At 41.3% G+C, this 24,690-nt stretch overlaps 1 protein-coding gene across 10 annotated transcripts in view; it reads right to left on the reverse strand.

Moving 5' to 3' along the window:
* ERC1 (ELKS/RAB6-interacting/CAST family member 1) overlaps window positions 1-24,690 on the reverse strand; it is a 490,329-nt gene that overhangs the window by 41,073 nt on the left and 424,566 nt on the right. For 9 of the 10 annotated variants that reach the window (XM_055281162.2, XM_055281160.2, XM_055281164.2 and 6 more), the window contains one exon: window positions 15,726-15,914. In XM_055281162.2, the coding sequence (XP_055137137.2) occupies window positions 15,726-15,914 (189 nt within the window). Of the gene's footprint in view, window positions 1-15,725; window positions 15,915-24,690 lie in introns of those variants that run through there. The other variant, XM_055281165.2, reaches the window with a different exon arrangement.

Genomic DNA, 24,690 nt, shown 5'->3' on the forward strand with positions numbered 1-24,690 from the left:
GTGACTGTACTGCATACTGTAGGCAACTGGAACACAGTGGTATTTCTGGATCCAAACATATCTAAACATAGACAAGGTACAATAAAATATGGTCTTATCTTATGGGAGCACTGTGCAACATGGGGTCCATCATCAACTGAAATACTGTTAATGTAGCACATGACGATAATTAAATCTCTGACAGTGCCTGTGAGCTCACTCCCAGCTTCACCTTATTTTTTCTCTCTTCATTTTCTCTAGATTATTAGAATCACGGGGATGGGAATGCAAGGGAACAAAGCTCTTCTGGTGATTCTGATGGCCCCACCCTCTCTGAGAGCTGCCACCCTCTTCGAGAAGCACAGCTCCAGAACCGCTCACTGCATCTGGAGAACCATGAGACTCGGACCCGAGCTTCTGCTTGCTTATTCCATCTTCTGATGTGTGCTCTCCCTTGGCCTTACATTACAACAATACTATAAATGTAACTTCCAATTTTATATCCTTCAAAAGAAGTAAAAAACATAACATGAACTAGATAAGAAAATTACCTTGAAGAGATAAAATAATGGCTGTTCTTTCATATATACAAGATATTTAGAAATAATATCTTCTTGGTCATAAGATGTCTCAAATCTGACCTGACCCAAGTTTACTTAGCTGCTGGGACTTGACAAGATTGCAGCTAGGGGTAATGTGGCCCTGAATTCATTATTTCAACAACATATGCTTGGTAGAATCTACAGACAGGAAATCCAAAGAAATAGAAACCAAATACTTAAGCCTTCAAAAAATACCTGCAAACCAAAATATTTAAAGTGTGTAGAATTAACTACATATAGGTAGCCAAAACCAAATCTATTTAATCAGACTATCTGACTTTGGCCAGTTGGTGTAAAATCACGATACATAAAATTTCTTCAAATTAGGATACTCTGACTGCAAATTGGTCACCACGTTCACTTGATAACTACATGAGCCGTTGCACTGGTGACAAATGGAAAAGTTGAAGTTTATTGTTGCAGGGAAATTGTGTTACACAGCACAGTGGTGAATGAATAAGACAGCCATAGGAGGCCCATAAATGTTTCCTCACCTCATTGGAAAGCTGAACACAGTCACTTGCAGCTATGAGAAAGATCACACACATGAGTGTGGTCTTTCCAATAGCTGCACCTGTGGATATCGAACTTTCCCATTCCGTCGCAACTTTCGAAACTAAGGAATTAATGTGTAGCACATGTTCAGTACTGCCTTTTAAAATCATACACAATGTTTATGTAAAACTCACTGTGACCCCTCTCAAAGGAAGCAGGACTCAAATCCTTGAGTTCTATGAAAAAGCTTGAAATTTTGAAAATGAAAAACGGTTCGCATTTATATATAAGGGAAAGGCTATTTGTCAAAAATGTTCTCATTGAAGTTTTCTCACAATTTTCATGGAGTTTCTTAAGAGCCACTAACGCAACTCCCCGAGTAGATGTCAGTTCCATGTTAGCTGACGTCAGTGCTGGATTCATGGAGGCACTAACAAGGCTTCCTGTCCAAAAGATGGCAATAGGGCTTGGCGGTGCAACAAGCACATCTTATACATGAGGAGAAGTTCTAAGCGCAGTGCAGAACCCCTGGACCTGGAATTTCAGTGATCGGTGATTCTGAAAGCTAACTAACAGTGGTCAAATACAGGAGCATCCTAAAGTAAACAGAGAAGACGCTTAAATCTAAAACTGAACGTGAGAGGCCAGGAAGGGGGTTGGGGCATGCTGAAGAGAGGCTGATTAATGGGTAAAAATATAGTTAGACAGAAGTAAGACCTAGTGTTCCATAGATCAATAGGGTGACTACAGTTAATGTTAATCTGTTGTACATTTTATGAAGATTAGAAGAGAATTTCAAGGTTCCTAGCTTTAAGAAAGGAAAGTATTTAAGGTGATAGATATCCCAATTATTCTGATTTATCTTTACACAGCATATGAATGTATCCAATTATCCATACTCCAAAAATATGTATTTCTATTGTGTATCAATTTAAAAAACTCCTGAATTTAATAAAACCTTTTTCTTAGTGCTAAGTCTAGACACTTTGTACCATAATAGTGTTAGACCTTGACAATACCTCCATCTATTTTCTTTAAAGAAGGCTTCTTCAGGGCTTAGACCATTAAAAAAATGGTCTAAGAATCACCCTCTCTGAAAAATTTCAAGAATATGTTTTCTTCTATTATCAAATGACTAGAGGGCCTGAGTTCAGTAAGTAATAATGAACTGACAGCCTAAGTAGTATGAGAGCACGTATTTCAAATTTATATCACACTCAACAATATTGTACCTTGTTTATGGAAACGTATATGTATTAAAAAGATAAAAATACGGACTGTAAAAATGCACACTGATTTAGGACAGTGGCTGCCACTGTAGTTGAAAAAAGAAAAATACAGCTGAGAAGAGATATAAGGAAGACTTTAATTATTACTAGAGGCAGGAAAAAACAAAGTGTTTTTCCTAATCTCACAGAATCGGCACAACTCTTCTGACCCAGATTCTCCAGCAGACACCAACTGGGTGTCCTAGAATTTAATTCTGATACTAGTTACCTGGAGACAGTGTCAGACTCCACAGACTAAGGGCTCAGTCCCACAATATCCACCCTCCAGCTTCAGATGCCAATCACAGGTTTTGACCTGTGCTTCTGACTGACCAGCTATAAACCGGAGTTCCCAAGATCCCTTCCTCGGATTAGGTTAATTTGATCGAATGGCTTACGGGACTTGGGGAAACACTTTACTTATGTTTACCCATTTACTACAAAGGATGTTTCAAAGGATAATACAAATGAACAGGCAGATGAAGAGAGGCATAGGGCAAGGCATGCGGAGAGGGGTGTGGAGCTTCCATGATCTCTCTGGGCACCACCCTCCAGCACCTCCGTGTGTGTGGCTGGCTATCTGGAACCTATTTGGACACTATCCTTTAGAGTGTTTATGGAAGATTCATTAAGTAGACATGATTAATTACATCACTGGCCATGGGCAATCAACTCAACCTGCAGCTCCCCTCCTCTCTCTAGAGGCTGGGGTGTGGGCTGGAGAGTCCCAACCATCTATCACAGGGCGGGTTCCCTTGGCAACCAGTCTCCATCGAGAGCTCCCAGCCACCAGTCACCTATTAGCATTAAAAAAACACGCAGCACTCAGGAGGTTCCAAGAGTTTTAGGAGCTGTGTATAAGGAACTAGGGGCCGAGACCAAATATATATTTCTTATTATATCACAATATCATATGATATTTAGCATTAAAAAGGATCTGAAGCAGATAGGACAAAGTAATATTTGTTAATTCTGGGTATAAAGGTAATGTTATATTAATCTCTATATTCTTCCAAATGTTTGAAATATTTCATTAAAATTAATTTGATACAATCACATGCAATAAAGAAAAGAGCCTGGGGACAAAAATAGAAATTATATATATATATATAAAATGTAAAAAATGGTAAGAGAAGGTTTTCACAGAGGAAACCTTCTGGAATCCTCTGCAAATAATTTTTTGTGACTCCTAAAATATGCATGTTTAAGACTGCTTTCTTCGATCACAACATGGACACAGAATGACAGGGAGCTTGACATTAAGAAAGCCCAGAAGTGAGAAGATGTAAGATCAAATTTTCCATGCTCAACATTCTAGAACAAGGGAAAATTCCAAGGTTGATGTGGGGCTATCAGGCTGCTTCTTGGGAAAATACTAGCTGAAAATGATGATGATGATGATAAGAGCAATAACCACTACCACCTCTAAGCATTGTAATTCTCACAACAGCATTATGTCCACTGCAAGATGAAGGAGCAGATATAGAGATGTGAAAAAATTCAGATCAAATAAGAAGTCGAGGGCAAATAAAGCAAATTCAAGTCTGTCTGACTCTAAAATATGCGCCCTTACCTTCCGTCATGCACTGAAGTGGACACCACAACAAGTGGCACTCGTGTACGTCTGTCTGCCTATCATCCACGTACCCATCTACTAATTCAATTCAATCCAAATGAATATATCATGCCCAAAGAAAACTCCAAAGAGTAAAAATTTGGGGGCCAACTTACAAAATGCAAAAATGAAAAGTCACTGCTATGAACAGATTCAAGGGAGAACCTAGAAAGAAGTTCACCGTACTCTGCCAGCTAGCAATCCTGTAACTGTCATTAACTTACCACAGGAAGTCTGATAAAAAAAAACTTAATAGTTCTAAGGGTTAAATAATCTAACTTTCAAAAATGGAACGTTTCACTTGGAGTAAATCGATGCCAGTTCAGTCGACTGTATAGCACCAGGAATGAAATGACAGCAATCGTCATATTTCCTAAATGCACCATTATGGAATTCCAACACAGTGGTAAGTCTCTACTTCCTAATTCCTTCTCAGGCTCTGCCTTGAATCTATTCATAGCAGTGAGTTTTAGTTTTTCAGTATATAACTCTGACAAAAAAATGTATATTCTCATCTCTGATTTTAAGAGACAGTGTCTCACTCTGTTGCCTAGGCGAGAGTGCAGTGATGCAATTATAGTTCACTACAGTCTTGAACTCATGGGCTCAAGTGATCCTCCCATCTCAGCCTCCTGAGTTGCTGGGACTACAGGTGTGTGCCATCACGCCTGGTTAATTTATTTCATTTTTATTTTTTGTAGAGACAGGGTCTCACTATGTTGTCTGGGCTGGCCTTGAACTCTTGGCCTCAAGCAATCCTCCCGCTTCCGAAAGCGCTGGGATTATAGGCATGAGCCACTGGGGTTGGCCTAGGCTTTTTTCTTTTTTAAAGATAAGATTTATTCATCTTTCCAATCTATCTGAATTATTTTTATTCTTTATGATACAATAATGGGTTGTACAAGAACAAGTGCCAAGTGTACAACTGTCTTAAAAAAAAAAAAAAGCTTAAGGAATTGAGAAAGCTTAACTAGTCTATAGGGAGAACCTCTGATAAAGTGATTCATGATTGAACATATGGCCTGACATTCACTTGCTTTAATACACTACTAGAGGGTGTTTCTTTGTAACTATTTAGGTAATAATATCTCATTAGGCCTAAAGCAATCCTGGGGGCCAAGTATTATCCCTATTCTGGAGTTGAAAAGCCTAGGGCTCGGAAGGATTAAGAATGTTCCATATCCCAAAGCCAGAAAGTGACAGAGCTGGACTTTGAACCCAGAGTCATTATTTTTCTACTGTGCCACTCTGTGCGCACATGTGTGCGTGCGTGTGTGTGAGGGAGAGAGAGAGAATGAATATGTGTAAGATGTGGGGTCCATTCACTTGAGTATGTTCCTGGGGTTTTATTTTTACTTGGTCAAAAAAGATTTTTCAAACCGGTTGAGCAGAAGGAACACCTCAACCAGCGTTGGTGGGGGGGTGGTGGGGAGCAGAGTCTCACTCTTTCCCCCAGGGCTGAGTGCAGTGGTGTGATCTCAGCTCACTGCACCTTCTGCCTCCTGAGTTCAAGTGATTCTCCTGCCTCAGCATCCCAAGTAGCTGGGATTACAGGCGTGTGGCACCATGCCTGGCTAATTTTTGTATTTTTGCAAACAGGAGTTTTGCCATGTTGGCCAGGCTGGCCTCGAACTCCTGGCCTCAAGTGATCCGCCCGCCTTGGCCTCAAAACGTGCTAGGATTATAGGCGTAAGCCACCGTGCCTGGCCTCATACTATCATTCTTTAAGGACATGAGATGTTACCATGTTCTCTCTCTGGCTCTTCAAATAGTCCACCTCTCCTATCCAAGTAAGCACAAGTTAAAAGTACCAGTTATCTGTCAGCACTCGAAAAGCTTAAGAATGCATATGCAACGGACTGTTTTCATCATCTCTCTTTTATATGTATTCTATACAGAAATGTATTAAAAAATCGGCACATAAACTTAATAGACTACAGCTGTTCAAGTAGGCAGAGCTTGAGGGTGCTGAATAAAGAGAACTTTGTGTAAACATGTGCAAAGGACCAGGAGATGCTCAAAGCCTTAAAATAATGCCCTTTGTGTATTTTCTTCTTTTACCTTGCAAACTGACAATAATCCAAGTTTATAGGGAGTTCCATTTCTGCACAGAATGTAGAAATCCCTAAAAGAACACTGTTCTCACACCAACAAGAATATGCTGGACAATCCACAAAATCAAAACAATTGTTTTTAGCTCATCAGAGTGGCAGTCCCAAGGTGACTAGGTGAACTGAATTCACAGGTAACGAGCCCATCTGAGGAGAGATGGGACACACTCTGGTAGAGCACAGGAGGAAGAGGTGGCAGCCATAAAGTGGGTAGGAAGAAAACAGCTTGACAGATTCAAATCCCGCAGAGCCCCAGACACCCACTATCCAGCTCTTCCACTGGCTCCCGCTGGCTTTGCTGGAAAGACTGGGTGCAGGGCAGGAAACTGACAGCACTCCCTCTCTGGTGCAGAGGTGTGGGCCTGCCAACACTGAGGGCAGAGTAGGAGCACGACAGAAATGTAGCCATGCTGTGGCCTGCATGGGCACAGGCATACACGACAGAAATGTAGCCATGCTCTGGCCTGCATGGGCACAGGCATACACGACAGAAATGTAGCCATGCTCTGGCCTGCATGGGCACAGGCGTGCATGACAGCAACGTAGCCATGCTCTGGCCTGCATGGGCACAGGCGTGACTGGCTCCAGTGAGGACAGGTCCATGAGTTCCACCTGCACCCTGGGCTTTCCTTTGATATGAAGAAAAAAAAAATGTGACAGGGAAGAGACTTTCCAGATCGGGTTAGCAGAAAGAACATCTCGTTTCCCTTCTGATTCTCAGGCTATCATTGTTTAAGAACACGAGACCCAGAGAAGGGCAAGAGAGACTTCAGTGCCTGGAGCCTGGCCCTGCTGTGACAGGAAAAGCTGTGTGCTGCTGGGGTAGGGCAGCAACCTTCATGGCCTCTGTTCCTAGGCTAGAGAAAGGGGACAAAATCTACCCTACCTCTTGTGCTGACATTAGGCAAAAGCAAACTGCTGCCAGGAAGGAGACAGGGAGTCCAGCAGGCCCCCAAATTATGAACGGATTCAAACTAGAAGTCTGCTGCTACTGGGGAAGGGATAGGAAATCAGCCGACAGTCTAGACCTGTGCTGAGTAGGGGGAGATGCTGTCTGTCACTGGGGGTGGGACAGAAGCACCAAGACCAAGACTGGAGCAGGAAAATGAAGAAGCCACTCCTGCCCGACCCGGAGTCTGCACTGAGTAACAAGAACAGTCTACTGCTTAGAGAAGGACAAGAGCACGGAGAGAGGCCCTCCACAGTGCAGGCACGAAGGACATGCTGAAAGCTGAGAGAGAAGCATGAAACAGAAACATCGGCACCACAGAGCTCACATTAAGCGTATGAAAGTGGCAATCCACCACTGAAAACCTCAAGGCCTGTGGCACAATGAAGGTAACTAGAGTGGAAAGAAGCCCAAACCCAGCTCAATTAGTGAGTTATTTGACTCAGTCCCCAATGCTAATGGCCTGACAGAAGAGGAAAGTGTATTTCCAGACGTAAGTTTTATTTACCTTGGTTTCCACTGTTATTTTTACTTAGACTACTTAACATTTAATAAAAAATTATGACACACACACAAAAAGAAAGGGAACTTAAGTATAGATCAATATAAATTATCCAAACTCATAACAGAAAACTTCAAGTATAATAAGAAAATACAGAAAACAAAACAAAACAGAAATCCAAGAGATATGGGACAGTATCAAATGATCTAACAAACACGTAATGGTAGTTACAAAAGGAGAAGAGAGAAGTGGGCAGAAGATACATGTGAAGAGATAATGGCCAAGAATTTTCCAAAATTAATGAAAGACAACAAAACACAGATCCAGAGAAGGAGCTCAGAGAATTCCAAACAAGATAAATATACAGAAAAACACAACTAGGTACATTATCATCAAATGGTTGAAAACTAAAGATAAAGAGAATATTTTGAAAGCCTCTGGAAAAAAAAGAACATGGTATATTAATCAACCAACCCACCCCACTCACCCCAAAACAAAGCTACGTGAATACAGCAGACCTCCACAGTAACTACACAAGCCAAAAGAAAATGGAACCACATCTTAAAAGTAAAAAAGAAATCTCTGTCAACCAAGAAATCTGTGCCCAGAGAACATCTCAAAAACAAGGTGTACAGTTTTCTAGGGCTGCCATAACAAAATACCAGTCTGGGTGGCTTAAACAACAGAAGTTAATTTTCTCACACTTCTGGAAGCCAGAAGTCCAACACCAAAGTATTAGCAGGTTTCATTTCTTCTGAGGCCTCTCTCTCCTTGGCTTACAGATGGCCACCTTCTTGCTTTACCCTTACGTGGTATTTTCCTGTGTGTGTGTACCCTGGTGTGTCTCTTAAAACGATATCAGTTACAATGGATTAGGGTTCACCCTAATGGCCTCATTTTAACTTAATTATCTCTTTAAAGGTCTTATCTCTAAATATAGTCACACTTTGAGGTACTGAGGGGTAAGACTTCAACAAAGGAATTTCAGGAGGCGGGACACAATTCCGGCCATAACAGATGGTGATAAAAATACATTCCTTCAGACAAATAAAACACAGAATTCATTACCAGCAGACGTGTACTACAAGACATTTAAAAGGAAGTTCTTTTTTAAAATTTATTTTAAATTTATTTTTAATTTTCTGAGACAGGGTCTCATTCTGTGGCCCTGGCTGGAGTGCAGTGGCGTGATCATAGCTCACTGCAACTTTGAACTCCTGAGCTGAAGTGATCCTCCCACCTGGGCCTCCTGAGTAGGTGGGCCTGCAGGCACACACCACGGTATCCAGCTAATTTTTTAAATTTAAATTTTTGTAGAGAGAAGGGTTTCACTGTTGTCCAGGCTAGTCTTGAACTCTTGGCCTCAAGCAATCCTCCTGCTTTGGCCTCCCAAAGTGCTGGGATTACAGGCATGAGCCACTGCACTCAGCCTCAGTAAGTTCTTTAGAGAGAAGGAATATGATGACAGATGGAAACTCAGACATACACAGATAAAAAACAAAGATTTTTGAAAATGGTAAACACATGAGAAAGATATTATTTTATAATCTTAATCTCTATAAAATATAAATGATTAAAATAGGCAAATGGGACTTCACGAAAATAAAAAAAATTGTGCATCAAAAGACACTATTAACACAGTAACAGTAAGAAGGTAACCACAGAATGGGAGAAGATATTTGCAAATCATATATCTGATTAGGGATAACTATCTAAATATGTAGAGAACTTCTAAAACTCAGTAACAACAACAACAGAAAACCTGGTTTAAAAATAGGCTGAGAACTTGAATAGCTATTTCTCCAAAGAAAAAATACAAATGGCCAATAAGCATATGAAGAGATGCTCAACATCATGAATCATTAGGGAAATGCAAATCAAAACTATGTGATGCCACCTTACACCCACTAGGGTGGCTACTATTTAAAAAACACACCAAAGAGTACAAAATAACAAGTGTTGGCCAGGATATGGAGAAACTGGAACCCTTGTGTACTGCTGGTGGGAATGTAAATCGGTGCAGCTGCTGTGGAAAACAGTATGGTGGTTCCTCAAAAAATTGAAAACAGGATTAACACATAGTCCGGCAATTTCTCTTTTGAATTTATACCAGAAGAACGGGAAGCACGGTCTCGAAGAGATATTTATACACCCATGTTCATGGCAGCATTATTCGTGATAGCTAAAATGTGGAAGCAACCCAAGTGTTCATCAAGGGAGGAATGAATAAGGAAAATGTGGTATATAAAACAGTAGCCTTAAAAAGGAAGGAAATTCTGACACAAGAATTTCCTTAAACAAGGTACAACACAGATGAACCTTGCTAAATGAAGTAAGTCAGTCACAAAACGACAAATCCTGCATGATTCCATTTATGTGAAATCCTTATGGTAGTAAAATCAGAAGGCAGATGGAACAGTGGGGCAAGGGAGAAAGGGGAGTTATTGTTTAACAGGTATGGAATTTCAGTTTTGCAAGATGAAAAGAGCTACACAGATGGATGGTGGTGATAGTTTACGTTATGAATATAACATTGAACTGTATGTGTAAAAATTTTTAAGATGGTAAAATTTATGCTGTGTATGTTTTACCACAATAAAACGATAGAAAAAGAACTGATTTAAAGCAAAAACAGTAACAATGTACTATGAGGTTTATAATATATGGAGGAATAAACTGTATGCCAATGACAGCATAAAGTTTGAGACAAAGGAAATAGAAGTATACTATTGGCAGATTCCAATACTATACCTGAAGTGGTATATTTTCAAAATTTGACTATGATAAGCTAAAACTGTACACTGTAAACCAGAGTAATCACTTAAAAGGGGTGGGGAGTTGAGCTTTAAGCCACTAGTGGAAATAAAATAACAAAAAAAATTACTTTAAAAGAAAACAAAAACAGAGGAAAAAAATAGACGAAATAAATAAAGATGATAGGTTTAACTTTACTATGTCAATAATTATATCAGGTGCAAATATTCTAAACACTTCAATCAGAAGACAGTTACTGATTTGATATATGTTCTCTACAAGAAATCCACCTTAAATAGAAAGACACAGTGTGTCAGCCCGTTCTCACGCTGCTATGAAGAAATACCTGAGACTGGGTAATTATTAAAGAGGTTTAATTGACTCACACTTCTGCATGGCTGGGGAGGCCTCAGGAAACTTGCAGTCATGGTGGCAGGAGACAGAAGTGCCAGGCAAAGGCAGAAAAGACCCTTATAAATCCATCAAATCTCATGAGAAGCCACTCACTATCATGAGAACAGCATGGTGGGTAACAACCGCCATGATTCAATTACCTCCCACTGGGTGCTTCCCATGACACGTGGGGGTTATGGGACTACAATTTAAGATGAGATTTGGGTGGGGACACAGCCAAACCATATCATTTTGCCCCTGGCCCCTCCCAAATCTCATGTCCTCACATTTCAAAACACAATCATGCCTTCCCAACAGTCTCCCAAAGTCTTAGCTCATTCCAGCATTAACCCAAAAGTCCAAGTCCAAAGTCTGATATGAGGCGAGGCAAGTCCCTTCCGCCTATGAGCCTGTAAAATCAAAAGCAAGTTAGTTACTTCCTAGATACAATGAGGGTACAGGCATTGGGTAAATACACCTATTCCAAATGGGAGAAACTGGCCAAAACGAAGAGGCTACAGGCCCCAGGCAAGTCTGAAATCCAATAGAGTAGTCATTAAACCTTAAAGTTCCAAAATGATCTTTAACTCCATGTCTCACATCCAAGTCACGCTGATGCAAGAGGTGGGCTCTCAGGGCCATGGGCAGCTCTGCCCCTGCGGCTCTGCAGGGCACAGCCCCCTCCCAGCTGCTTTCATGGGCTGACACTGAGTGCCTACGGCTTTTCCCCGTGCACGGTGCAAACCAGCAGTGGATCTACTGCTCTGGGGTCTGGAGGACGGTGGCCCTCTTCTCAGAGCTCCACTAGGCAGTGCCCCAGTGGGGACTGTGTAGAGGCTCTGACCCTACATTTCCCTTCTGCACTGCCCTAGCACTGAAAAAGACAGACAAACTTCTTGTCCTGTCCTCATGGGGGTGGTGTTGGTGGGAGCATGGTGGCAGTGAAACGCATTGGAGATATGAGGTGAAAAATGCCAATGTCAGGAGCAGAAGGCTCTGCATCACAAAAACAAAACTACAAAACTGTAAACAACACACACACACAAAATAAACCAATATGCATATTTGGCAGTGACTCACATCTTCTGTTTCTTGGCCTTCAAAGCTGAAGTCAAACTCTGATCACAATACTTTCATAGGCAAGTCATTTTGTATTGTTAGCCTACATTACTTCCTTAAATTCTTACTTGGGGTAAGGAAGCAGGAAATGGGTTGGTTTCTCCACCAATCTTTAGAAGCTATGAAGAAGCTTATAGCAGGGGTTGTTAGTTATTGTATTCCTCTGTAGATGACCCATGTCTCTCGTTTCGCAGGGACTACTGGTGAGAATACAATTTCACACACCTCAAACAGTAACTTCAGTAACTGAAGTACATTCTCAGTTAAAGGGAAACATGACCGTATTAACAGAATTCATGTGTGTGAGTACAGTTGCTTTGATGAGCGCCGTAGCTTGACTGTAACAATCTGCAATGGGGAGTCTACTAATCAGGTTTCATTCACTCAAAACTTGCTGAAAAATCCTTCGTTTGAAATTTTCTATCTTGGTATCACCCTGAAGATTTTTTTTTCCCCTTGGTAAGATTAAGTAAAGTCCATCTAGGCATATTGAAAATACAGGACTGAGCAAAAGTATCTTTTCCATTTCAAAGACAAGCTGGGCAGGCATGGCCACTCATTCCTGTAATCCTAGCACTTTGGGAGGCCAAGGCAGGCGGTCTGCCTGAGCTCAGGAGTTCAAGACCAGACTGGGCAACATGGTGAAACCCCATCTCTACTAAAATACAAAAAATTAGCTGGGCACGGTGGCGCATGCCTGTAGTTCCAGCTATTCGGGAGGCTGAGGCACAAGAATTGCTTGAACCTGAGAGGTGGAGGTTGCAGTGAGCTGAGATTGCGCCACTGCACTCCAGCCTGGGTGACAGAGCGAGACTCTGTCTCCAAAACAAAAACAACAACAAAACAAAGACAAACTGTTTTACAAAGGAATAATTTAGTGCCAGTTAAACTTTAATACATTAATAAGCACTGGGTTTTTTTTTGTTGTTGTTGTTTGTTTGTTTTTCAGATGGGGTCTCGCTCTGCCACCCAGGCTGGAGCACAGTGGCACGATCTCAGCTCATTGCAGCCACGACTGCCCGGGCTCAAGCCATCCTCCCACCTTAACTACCTGAGCAGCTGGGACTACAGGCGTGTGACACCATGTCTGGATAATTTTAATTATTTGTAAAGATGAGGTCTCGCTATGTTGCCCAGGCTGGTTTTGAACTCCTGGGCTCAAGAGATTCTCCCACCTCAGCCTCCCAAAATGCTGGGATTACAGGTGTGAGCCACTGTGCCCAGTAGCACCACTTTTAAGAAGCATTGTTTTTCTGCAAAATTCTGAAGCAAAAGTCTCTAAAATGAATAGCCATGTGCCTTGTTTCCAATGGGCTTTTGGTTGCACTGTAATTATATATGTATTTATTTCCATTACATTTTTACTATATGGTTATCAATATCAAAAAGAGCTATTAGGAATTGAATTTAATACTGTCCTTTTCTTTCTTTCTTTTTTTTTTTTCACTTTAGAGATAGGGTCTCACTTTGTCACCACCCAGGCTGGAGCACGGTGGCACAATCATAGCTCACTGTAACCTTGAACTCCTGGGCTGAAGCAATCCTCCTGCCTCAGCCTCCTGAGTAGCTGGGACTACAGGTGTGAGCCACAGCACCTTGCTGAATTTAATACTGTTCATTAAATTTTTTTCCTCTTTCAAGAAAGAAAGAAATTAAAATTCCTATGGCAACATGCTAAATTTGAGAAGTAGGCCTTATCCTTACACATCAAATAAATGATGGATAACTAGTTAGGCTGTGAAATATGTCTGTGTACTACTAGGCAATATCCACGTCATGGGAAAGGAAGCACAGCTCTAAGCCTCACCAGTTTGCATTTCTTGACTTATGGGTTTTCACTGTCATCTTTAATATCACACCACAGGAAGTTCTGTATTAAATACAATTTACCTTCACACACAAGTAAACAAACAATATTTAACAAATAGAAAGTATTTAGCTAGAAATAGTGCATAGCTTCAAAGTTCTGATGAAGAGTTTTAGTAAGTTTACAACACCTGTGCATTTCTTTAGCCTTCTGTTTGTAGGATTGAGTCTATGTGGGGTAAGAAATCACTGACTTCCACGAGTAAACTAGGAGCAAAAGGAGCTTTAAGTTAATATTTCAAAAACTGACGTACTTTTCTCTTTTTTTATGTCTCAATGTTTATTTACTTTTTCTTTTCTTCACTTTCCATGTCTGTACTCTATCCCTATTCTCATCCTGTCTTCTGTTTCTTTTATTCCTGATATTTTGTCTCCAGGCTAGCCTTACCCTGTCTTTTACTGCATTAAAAATCACAACATGTAGAAAAGAGAATCACTGGATTTTTACAGGTGACAGTAAACAGAAAATGTAGTATAGGGAGTACTACAGATGGAATGTTTACCCTCCTCCCCTCAATTCATATGGTGAAATCCCAACCCCCAACGTGATGGTATTAGGAGGTGGGCCTTTGGGAGGTGTTAGGTCATGAGGTCAGCAGTATACAACAGGACAAGAAGAACCAGATACCCGCCATGCTGGGGCCCTGATCTGGGACTTCCAGCCTCCAGAACTGAGAGCAATAAATGTCTGCTGTTTATAAGCCACCCAGTCTGTGTTACTTTTTTTTTAGCAACCTGAATGGTCTAAGACATGGGATTAACCTAAACTACTCAGACTCTCCTTCAGCGGCTACCACTTCATGGAATAACCTATGGCAATGTTAACAGATCGTCCTTAGCCTTCTCTCTTATAAATCAGCCCTTTTGGATACTTGAGTAAGTTACACTCAGGCAAGAATCATACTACCTTCAAAAGGTAATTCCAAATATCTGTTCAAGACTATTCATTGCCAAGTCTTGAATCTAAGAGGAAAATGGTGGTTACCAGGGGCTGGAAAGATGTTGCTGAAGGTTATAAAATATCAATTAGACAGGAGGATTAAGTTCAAGAGATCTAGTGTACAATTGGCCAGGCGCGGTGAATCACGCCTGTAATCCCAGCACCTTGGGAGGCCAAAGTGGGTGGATCACTTGAGGTCAGGAGTTTGAGACCAGCCTCGCCAGCATGGTGAAACCCCATCTCTACTAAAAATACAAAAAACTAGCCAGGCGTGTTGGCACATGCCTGTAGTCCCAGCTACCCAGAAGACTGAGGCAGGAGAATGGCTTGAACCCAGGAGGCAGAAGTTGCAGTGAGCTGAGATCGTACCATTGCACTCCAGCCTGAGCAACAGAGCAACACTCCATCTCAAAAAAAAAAAAAAAGGATCTAGTGTACAACATGCTGACTATACTTAATAACAATGTACTGCTGAGAGTAGATTTTAAAGTGTTTTCACCACACGCACAAAAATGGAAAGTATGTGAGGGAATGTATGTGTTAATTAGCTCTATTTAGCCATTCCACGACATATACACATTTCAAAATTACATGTTGTACATGAGAAACATACATTTTTAATTGGTGAATTTAAAAAATAAAACAGTAGGCCGGGCATGGTAGCTCATGCCTGTAATCCCAACACTTTGGGAAGGCTGAGGTGGGTGGATCACAAGGTCACAAGATCGAGACCAGCCTGACCAACATGGTGAAACCCCGTCTCTACTAAAAATAGAAAAATTAGCCAGGCGTGCTGGCATGCGCCTGTAATCCCAGCTACTCGGGAGGCTGAGGCAGGAGAATTGCTTGAACCTGGGAAGCGGAGGTTGCAGTGAACCGAGATCGTGCCACTGCACTCCAGCCTGGTGACAGAGCGAGACTCCATCTCAAAAATAAAATAAAATAAAATAAAATAAAATAAAACAGTAAAAAATCAATTAAAAATCAGTTTAAAAATGGTATCTGGAAACCCCTCCCCACCCCTAAATCGTGAATCTAAACATGGAATTCCCCAAGGTAGCTCCCACTGCATCAACCTACATAGCAGCTGGATTTTCACAGGCTCTTTTCAAAGTGTGAGTGAGAGGCTCACCTGCACCTGGGTCATCTTCTGCAGCTCATTCTCCCAAGCCGCCTGGTCATCGTCCAAGTTATAGGAAGCTGGTGGAGTGAGTCCACGGAGGATCAGGGGGTCTCGGTCATGGCAGAGGGCTGTCAGGTGTCCAATGTACAACTTTAATTTACTTCTATTTTGGTCAAGTTCTAAGAGGGGCTGGATGATCTAAGGCAAAAAAATAAAAAATAAAATGAGGAAAGTCAAGGTCAGTCTGAAATGAGAGGTTCAAGTATTCTTTATGCTTTCTAAGTAAAGAAAACTGACCAGACTAAAGCTCTTCTAATCACTACTGAAATCTTCAGGATTACAGAAACATTTTCACATACTGTCACACATTTACACTGTCACACCCAGCCGCCCTTCTGGGAGACGGGAAGAGAATGCTGGCTTAATATATCCACACCAGACGGATAGCTCTGTATTGAGGCAGGGATTAAGCACAGGACTAGCTTGTTTTTACAGAGATGCTATTCCTGATACAGAAAGACTCCAGTTACTTCACAATTTCTCTTTTCACTTATTTATGAGTAGATTACAAAAAACTGCTAGTGAAACTGCTCATCTGAAAGCCTGGACTACATATACTTCAAGTTTTCCTCCGCCTCCTGGAATGGAAGAAAAATTCTGTCTCTGGAGAAAGTGCATGTTTTTCTTGGCCAAGAGATGTGATGAGGGAACTCATTACGAATTCTGTCTCATCCTGGCTTATGCTCCCCTCATTTATTTCACAGAGGTTATCCGATGTTCTTCTGAAACAGTGACTGATAAATCCCTATATAACACCAAACACCTGACTCACAGCCAAGGACTCTGAAATTCTTAGCTGTAACATGGGTTCTGTGTTTTTCTTAAGTAACAGACTTGCTCTACGTTTTTTCTTTTCTCACTCCTTTCCCCTGCTTGAACAGCTACTCCTTTGATTCCTTCTGGAAGCACATTAAATGACTGATGACTCCTGCCCCAGGATTTCATTTGACAGCTCTCGTGACAATAGTCTGGCCAGGTATTTGGTAGTCGGTCAAAGCCTGGAGTGTTGAGGAAGACAGTGGGGCCAGACCTCACATCACAGAACACTGAAGCATTAGAGCAGCACCTGCTTGACACACAGAAGCTCTGAGCACTGCGAAGCACTGCCAAAACGCTGGCAGTTCTCAGTGTGTTCCCAGGGCTCACACAGCAGGTCTGCACCTGTTGCATGTCACCAGCCTGGCAATTTTCATGAACAGGACGCCTCTGGGCTAACTGATGAATTGGGGGCTCAATAATCTTCAAGTCGACAGAAGCAACGCCTGTACCACAGGAACGCTGATTCCTCCTCGGAACCCTCAGAGGACTGCTCCTGCCACCTTCCTTTATTTCTTTTTAAACAAGAGTTTTTTAAGCAAATAAAGTTTTATGTTTTTATTATGAAAACAATATATATTTTACTCCAAAAAATTTGGGGAAAAAAGAAAAGTGTAAAGGAAGTAAGACTTTTGCATACACTTCCGTCGAGAAGTAATCATTTGGCTGGGCGCGGTGGCTCACGCCTGTAATCCCAGCACTTTGGGAGGCCGAGGAGGGCAGATCATGACATCAGGAGACTGAGACCATCCTGGCTAACATGGTGAAACCCCGTCTCCACTAAAAATACAAAAAATTAACTGGGCATGGTGGCGGGCGCCTGTAGTCCCAGCTACTCGGGAGGCAGAGGCAGGAGAATGGTGTGAACCCGGGAGGCGGAGCTTGCAGTGAGCCGAGATTGCGCCACTGCACTCCAGCCTGGGCGACAGAGCGAGACTCCTTCTCAGAAAAAAAAAAAAATTAGTAATCATTTGTAACATTTTGGTAATTTTCCTGCCAAGTCTTTTAATAAATTTATATAAATCAGCTTCTAACAGTATCATACCTCACATTTTGCTTGATACGCTGTTTATCTATTTAACACTATATGATGAGTACTGTTCACTACATTATATATGACTGAAACTATGTTTTTCATGGCTGCATAATAAATACAGCACATTTCCTTTGTTTCTAATACTATTTCCAGGAAATAATTAAAAGAGAATAAAGAGCCAGGGCTTAGTGGCTAAAACAATCTTTAGCTTACTAAAAAGATCAGAGTTCAGTTTAGGCCTATACAGTATATAACACAGAAGCTGGAGCCTGGCTAGACAAACCAGAGAAGATTAATCAATTTAGCATTACTTTTGTTTTTAAAATTCTCTCTCTCTCTAAGGATAAACGATAAACACCAAAGTGCTGCTGTGGAAGGCTCCTGGGCTCTGTAAGAGACTCCTAATCAGCAGGTTTACGGTACCAGTTCTGTGCTGGAATTTCCTACCTATGACAGGCATGTCAACACAGCCAGTCACAGAAGGAAGACAGTGTTTCAACCAAGTAGAGAATTTAGAGTGGGGGAGTTGGACAGTCTTTTGCAAACAATATCAGCTTTTCAAAAATATTGCATTTTATTTCTGGGCATGCATGTATACTTGTGGTCGGGCATGGTGGATCACGCCTGTAAACCCAGCACTTTGGGAGGCCAAGGTGGGCAGGTGACTTGAGGTCAGGATTTCGAGAGCAGCTTGGCCGACATGGTGAAACCTTGCCTCTACTAAAAATACAAAAACTAGCTGGGCGTGGTGGCGTGCGCCTGTAATCCCAGCTACTTGGGAGGCTGAGGCCGGAGAATCGCTTGAACCCGGGAAGCGGAGGCTGCAGTGAGCAGAGATCGCACCACTGCACTCCAGCCTGGGTGACAGAGTGAGACTCTGTCTCAAAACAACAACAACACAACAACAACAACAACAAAAAGTTTACTCATTGTGGAAAATTTAAAAAGGATTCCAAGTGCAGTCTTTAAAGGTAAAATTACTTTAAATGCAAATACACTTTGTGCGCCAATGACAAAACTGTCTAATCATGGTTCTATTACTACACTCCCATGATGCCAAGTAACATATCCCTATTTCATTCCTCATTTTTTAAAAGCTTGGTTTTCTCTATCTTCTTTCACGAATACATTGATTTTAAAAAATCACTTTAGGGATTTTCACTGGATTTGTGCAATTTATTCCCATTCTCTTAGTGCACGTGCGCATGTTTGTGGGTATAGAGCTGCCATCACAAATGCCACATCTGGGCTGCAAAGGCTGAAAGAGCTGATTATCTTAGGTAATTACTTTTGACTGACAAACTGGCAGAAAAAAGTATGACCACGAAGAAGGGGGACAATGTGATAAATGATCATACTGAGAAGGTCAAATTCCTTACAGTAAAACGGAATTTAAAAAGATATTATTAGCTCACTCCTACTACTACTATGACTGCAGATGCTGACTTTTTAGGTCCTTATAGTTAATAAAAAATAAATTTCAGCCGGGCACGGTGGCTCACGCCCGTAATCCCAGCACTTTGGGAGGCTGAGGCGGGTAGATCACTTGAGGTCAGGAGTTCGAGACCAGCCTGGCCAATATGGTGAAACCCCAACTCTACTAAAAAAATACAAAAATCAGCCAGGCATGGTGGCGTATGCCTGTAATCCCAGCTACTTGGGAGGCTGGGGCAGGAGAATTCCTTGAACCTGAAAAGGGGAGGTTGCAGTGAGCCGAGATCGCACCATTGCACTCCAGGCTGGGCATTGCAGCAAGATCTGTCTCAAAAAAAAAAAAATTTCAAACTGATTTAAATGCATTTTATGCTGATGGCTAATTGATTAAATAAACATGATGGCATTTGGTACTCTGAAAAATTTCAGAGTCCAATCGGAAACTTAAAAAATAAGGCTGAGGTCAGGTGTGGTGGCTCATGCCTGTAATTCCAGCACTCTGGGAGGCCAAGGTGGGTGGATCACTTGGGGTCAGGAGTTCGAGAGCAGTCTGGCCAACATGGTGAAACCTTGTCTCTACTAAAAATATGAAAAGTAGCTGGGTGTGGTGGCACGCACCTGTAGTCTCAGCTACTCAACAGGCTGAGGCATAAGAATTGCTTGAACCTGGGAGGCGGAGGTTGCAGTGAGCTGAGATCACACCACTGCACTCCAGCCTGGGTGATAGAGTGAGACTCCATCACAAAAAAAGAAAAAAAATAAGGCTGAGGCAGGGGGATTGCTTAAGGCCAAGAGTTTGAGACCAGCCTGAGCAACATAGCAAGACTCTGTCTCTATTAAAAAAAAAAAAAAAAAAAAAAAAAAAAAGGCCAGGCGCAGTGGCTCACACCTGTAATTACAGCACTTTGGGAGGCCGAGGAGGGCAGATCACAAGGTCAGGAGATCGAGACCATCCTGGCTAACATGGTGAAACCCCATCTCTACTAAAAATACAAAAAAAAATTAGCCAGGCGTGGTGGCAGGTGCCTGTAGTCCCAGCTACTTGGGAGGCTACGGCAGGAGAATGGCGTGAACCCAGGAGGCAGAGCTTGCAGTGAGCTTTCTTTCATAAAGAAAGAAAACTTTATGAAATTCTAAATTGTTTATCCAGGATAAAAACTCATTTTACAAAGAAAAGATAAATGTTTGAGGTGATGGATTACTCTGATTTGATCATTTACATTGTATAGAGGCATCAAAATACCACATACACAAAATATGTACAAATATATCAATAGAAATACAAACCTCTACTCCAAAACAAAACAAAAAAAACCTCAGTCCATGCAATGACTACAGTGTCTATTCCTTCTTCCCCTGTCAAAGGGAAATGTCTTAAAAACAAAACTATGGAGCTTACTTTGTGAAACCATATGAAACTGCCCAACTAGTATAGTCCCCAAATCTATCCGTAAAAAAAACTACTTAAGCCTCTCGGAACACATGAACCATGTCAATCATGTGGGAAATGCCCTTATCTCTTCTCTTTTCTCCCTATGTAATTTGAGCAGTCCACTTAGAAAAGAAACTGTTTCCCACAAGGTAGAACTGCCACTGCCTAATCTCAAGAGGGAAGAGGGACATTTGCCAAGTAGAAAGAGAATGCCTTACAGGACCCGTAAGTTATAACTTTTTTCCACATACAACCTCAATACATTGGCAAGGGGTCCTACTAAAAATCATCAGATATGTGGTCAGGCCAAATTGGTTGTACAGCTATAATAAACTATAGTTAAATATACTTTTCTGCACTAGGAAAAAAGAAGTTAAAAAATGAACTCGTCATGATATTTGCTTGTACCAAATATGATGCCAAAACGTCATTATGGCCCCAATGCTACATTTACAAAATTGGTGAGGAAATTTAAATTATAAAAAGGGATGAGACATTTTTGGTTAAGTACTAAGAGCTTTGTTTCTTCTTATAAGAATGTATTTGTTTATGTATTCGATTCTCAAACAGGTTTCAGAGGCCAGCATTTCATGGCATAGTGACAAGACCAGTAATCTTCCAAAGGTGTTTATTTTAACCTAGTTTCCACTTAAGTGAGGTTAGATAACTAATGGGCTTTAGGAAGACAGGTAAGGTGTTCCTATATCATTCAATACTAATAGTAACAGAAGATTCTACAGCATTCCATTTCTGCAACTCATTCATCTATGAGATCTAAACACACTTTCTTGGGCCATGTGACTTCAATACCTGGATGAAATGTGCAGAGTGAAACGTCTGTCCAATAGGCTTTTCTCTTCCCACTCTACTGTTTCTGTGCCAGATAGTTACTCTAAGAACTATTTTGAGAGGTACAACACAGCCTCCTCATAAAGACTAGATGAATAGGTACTGAATATTATTTGGGGCTTAAGGTATTTTCTCAAGGGGTACTAATATTTTGTCCTTTGAAAGATGTCATTTTTTATAATAATTTTTTTTTTTAATTGAGACAAGGTCTCGCTTTGTCACCCAGACTGGAGTGCAGTGGTGCAATCACAGCTCACTGAAGCCTCAGCGATTCTCCTATCTTAGCCCCCAAAGTAGCTGGGACTATAGGCATGCACCACCATACCTGGCTAATTTTTTAAATTTATTGTAGAGAAAGTGTCTCACAATATTGCCTAGGCTGGTCTTTAACTCCTGGGCTCATGTGATCCTCCTGCCTCAGCTTCCCAAAGTGCTAGGATTACAGGTGTGAGCCACTGCACCCAGCCCGAAAGACGCCATTTTTTAAAAGCTAACATTTATTGATCACTTATTGTCTTCCTGGCAAATTATTTTTATATCTGCTATGATTCTTCTGTGGCTAGCTCAGAGCCCTGAAGTGGCTACAAAATCTTTTTGTTCTTTTTACCTGCTGAAGTCTTCAGAGGCAAGCTCAACTGTCCATATATTAACTGCATAAATGTTAGTGGTAGTTTTGATTTCTTATTGGACTGTCATTGTACTGCTGTCCTCAACATAGACTACATTAAGAAAATCCCAGAATAACAGATTAACTTTCCATAAATATTATCATCTTAGAATGGCATTCTTGTCCAGAGGCCCCAGCTGAGAGCTAAACTCTGAAAAGTAAAAGATGCAAGAAAACAAAATTCATTAATTCTGCCTCAAAGTCTTTACCCTCAATAACTAAGATATTTTCTTAGTCAATAACGTACTTCAGGGTCAGGAAAATGAAGGATAGTGTTTCAAGCCTCGTCACAAAGGTTTGGAGCAATGTGTTATGTTCTTATTTAAACACAGCTATTTTGTGAAAGAATAGAGTTCACAAAATCATATAATTCATTTGCCACTAGGAGTTCAGGTCCAGGCACCACTAGGTCACTGAGATGAATAAATGTTAATCAGAAATCTCACTACTAATAGAAATATCTGGTTCTAAAAGTAGAAACTCTCTCCAAAGGTTTCAGATTGAAAGGGTTTTATGGTCTGTCAAAGTGTAAATGTGCCTATGAAAACCACAAAAGACTATAGGTTTTGAAATGCAAAGAAACATGAGAATCATTTTTGAAAATAACAAATGATCATTTCTTCTTAGTTTTACAGCTCACAAATCTGTTGCCAGTTTTTCTTTAAGGATGCATTACCACTTTAGCAAACAAAACAAAACAAAACATCCTTTATTTCTGGACTCAGGTATGACGAGAAAACATTATGTCCTCAAAGCTGTAAGGAGATATGGAACAGCATTCAGAATAAAATAAATCTTGAAATCTCAACTATAGAGCCACTAACTGCATTCTGCCTATTCAATCTTCATTCAGTTAAAATCGCTTTTACCTTATGCATTATAACAAATGCTACTCAAAAGAAATCTAAGGGACGTGCATAGGGAACAGAAAGAAATCTAAGGGATATGCATAGGGAACAGACTGTCAGGGGCTTGCCTACCCGTAAGGGAAGGACATCTCTGGCTGAGCATATCTATGTTATCTCTTCATGTGCTACAAAGGATGTCAAGACTGTAGGCATCTCTACACTTGCTTTAGTACTTGGAAACTTGTAAGATACATTAAAACCAGGTCATTCACCACCAGGTGGGCTAACATGTATATACAGATGAGGACAGCACATAGAACTGGGGTGAAAACTGAAGAGAATGCTGCTAGGAGGCACAGAAGCTATTATTACAAGCCAAGCAATCAAGGGTACATACGGTATACACCCTGAAAGCATGGCTGCTGAAAAGTCGATGAGATAACCAGAATCAAGAAGTCAAGAAAGCCACTCAGAAAGCCACTTACTGCTGCACTCAGAAATTCCAGGAGCAGAAATGTGTTCCAAAATTCTTTCTTGCTGCTAAGAGTTAACAAAGGTGAGAAAACACTTTCACTTCAGTTCTTGGCTTGAGGCTTGGCTCCCCACACAAATCACTCATTGTGTTTTAGTGAAAAATGGAAGAGTTAAATATAAGTGCATATATATATATATATATCAGAATGGCTTCCCTACTGTACAGTACAGTTCCAAGGCTACAGATTTATGAATGAGACATTAGGGGCAAAAATCTAGGCATGTGGAAGAAACAGGAGGCAAAAGAGGGAGAAGAGACAGTCATACTTTTGGAGCAGGCCAGCCCAACAAGGACTGACGCTGGATTTCAAAGGAAAAGCTAGGCAGGCAGTTGGTCACAGGGAAAAATGGTGGCTTTTAACTCCCTGCATGCCTGTGTGAACATGTAAACTTTGAAATTGATAACTCACACTCTATTCTGACCCTCTGAGGCCTGGTGCCTCACGTGCTGTAACTGCTGCAGTCAAGCACAACAGCACCTTTTGGCATCATCACATGTCTGCTAGATAGATGGATCCGAAAAACAACAATAGGCTTATTGCCCACAGGGCAAAACAGTGTGTTAACCTCATAATCACATTTTATTTTCTCCTTTCTCTCCTATGGCATTGGGAATGGAGGGGAATGGCAAGCGAAGTTACCCAGGGTAAACAAAAGGGACCTCCTGACCTTGATAGCATCTCAATAAACAAGAAACAACATAACAAAGATGTGAACTAACATGACGAGGAACACATTTACTGGCTCCTTCTCAGTCCGTAGGAGGACTACAAAAGAGAGCCAAGTATGATTGTCTAGTCACTATGAGATTTGATAGCTTATCTGTACAAAGGCTCCCAAAGACAGGCCAGTCTCTGGAGGAGACTCTTCTGTGAGTGGTAGCTATTTCAAGGTCAGGATAAGAGGGTGTGTGTGTGTGTGTGTGTGTGTGTGTGTGTGTGTGTGTGTGTATACGTGTGTGTCCATCTGTCTGTACATGGAAGGGTTGGAGGAGTAGGCAGAGGCAGTTTGCAGTTAGTCACCTTATTATTTGAACTCTAGTGTCAAACCAAACACAACAGACTATGCAGATATGAGTCTACCGCCGAGTGCTCACAGATAGGCCATAGCCACTGAGGGTCTCACTGCATGTCTGGAGCCTGTGATAGACGTGGCTTCTCATCAGAGTGCTTAATAAGAACGTGGCCTAAGAGGGCACAGGTGGCAGGGAAGAAGTGTTAGCTATCACCCGAAATCCAAGAGAAACTATAAATATATCTGTAGCTGTGTGTAAGTATCAGAAACGGGTAACTTTCCGT

Source organism: Symphalangus syndactylus, chromosome 5 (genome assembly GCF_028878055.3).
Source record: "Symphalangus syndactylus isolate Jambi chromosome 5, NHGRI_mSymSyn1-v2.1_pri, whole genome shotgun sequence".
NCBI lineage: Eukaryota > Metazoa > Chordata > Mammalia > Primates > Hylobatidae > Symphalangus > Symphalangus syndactylus.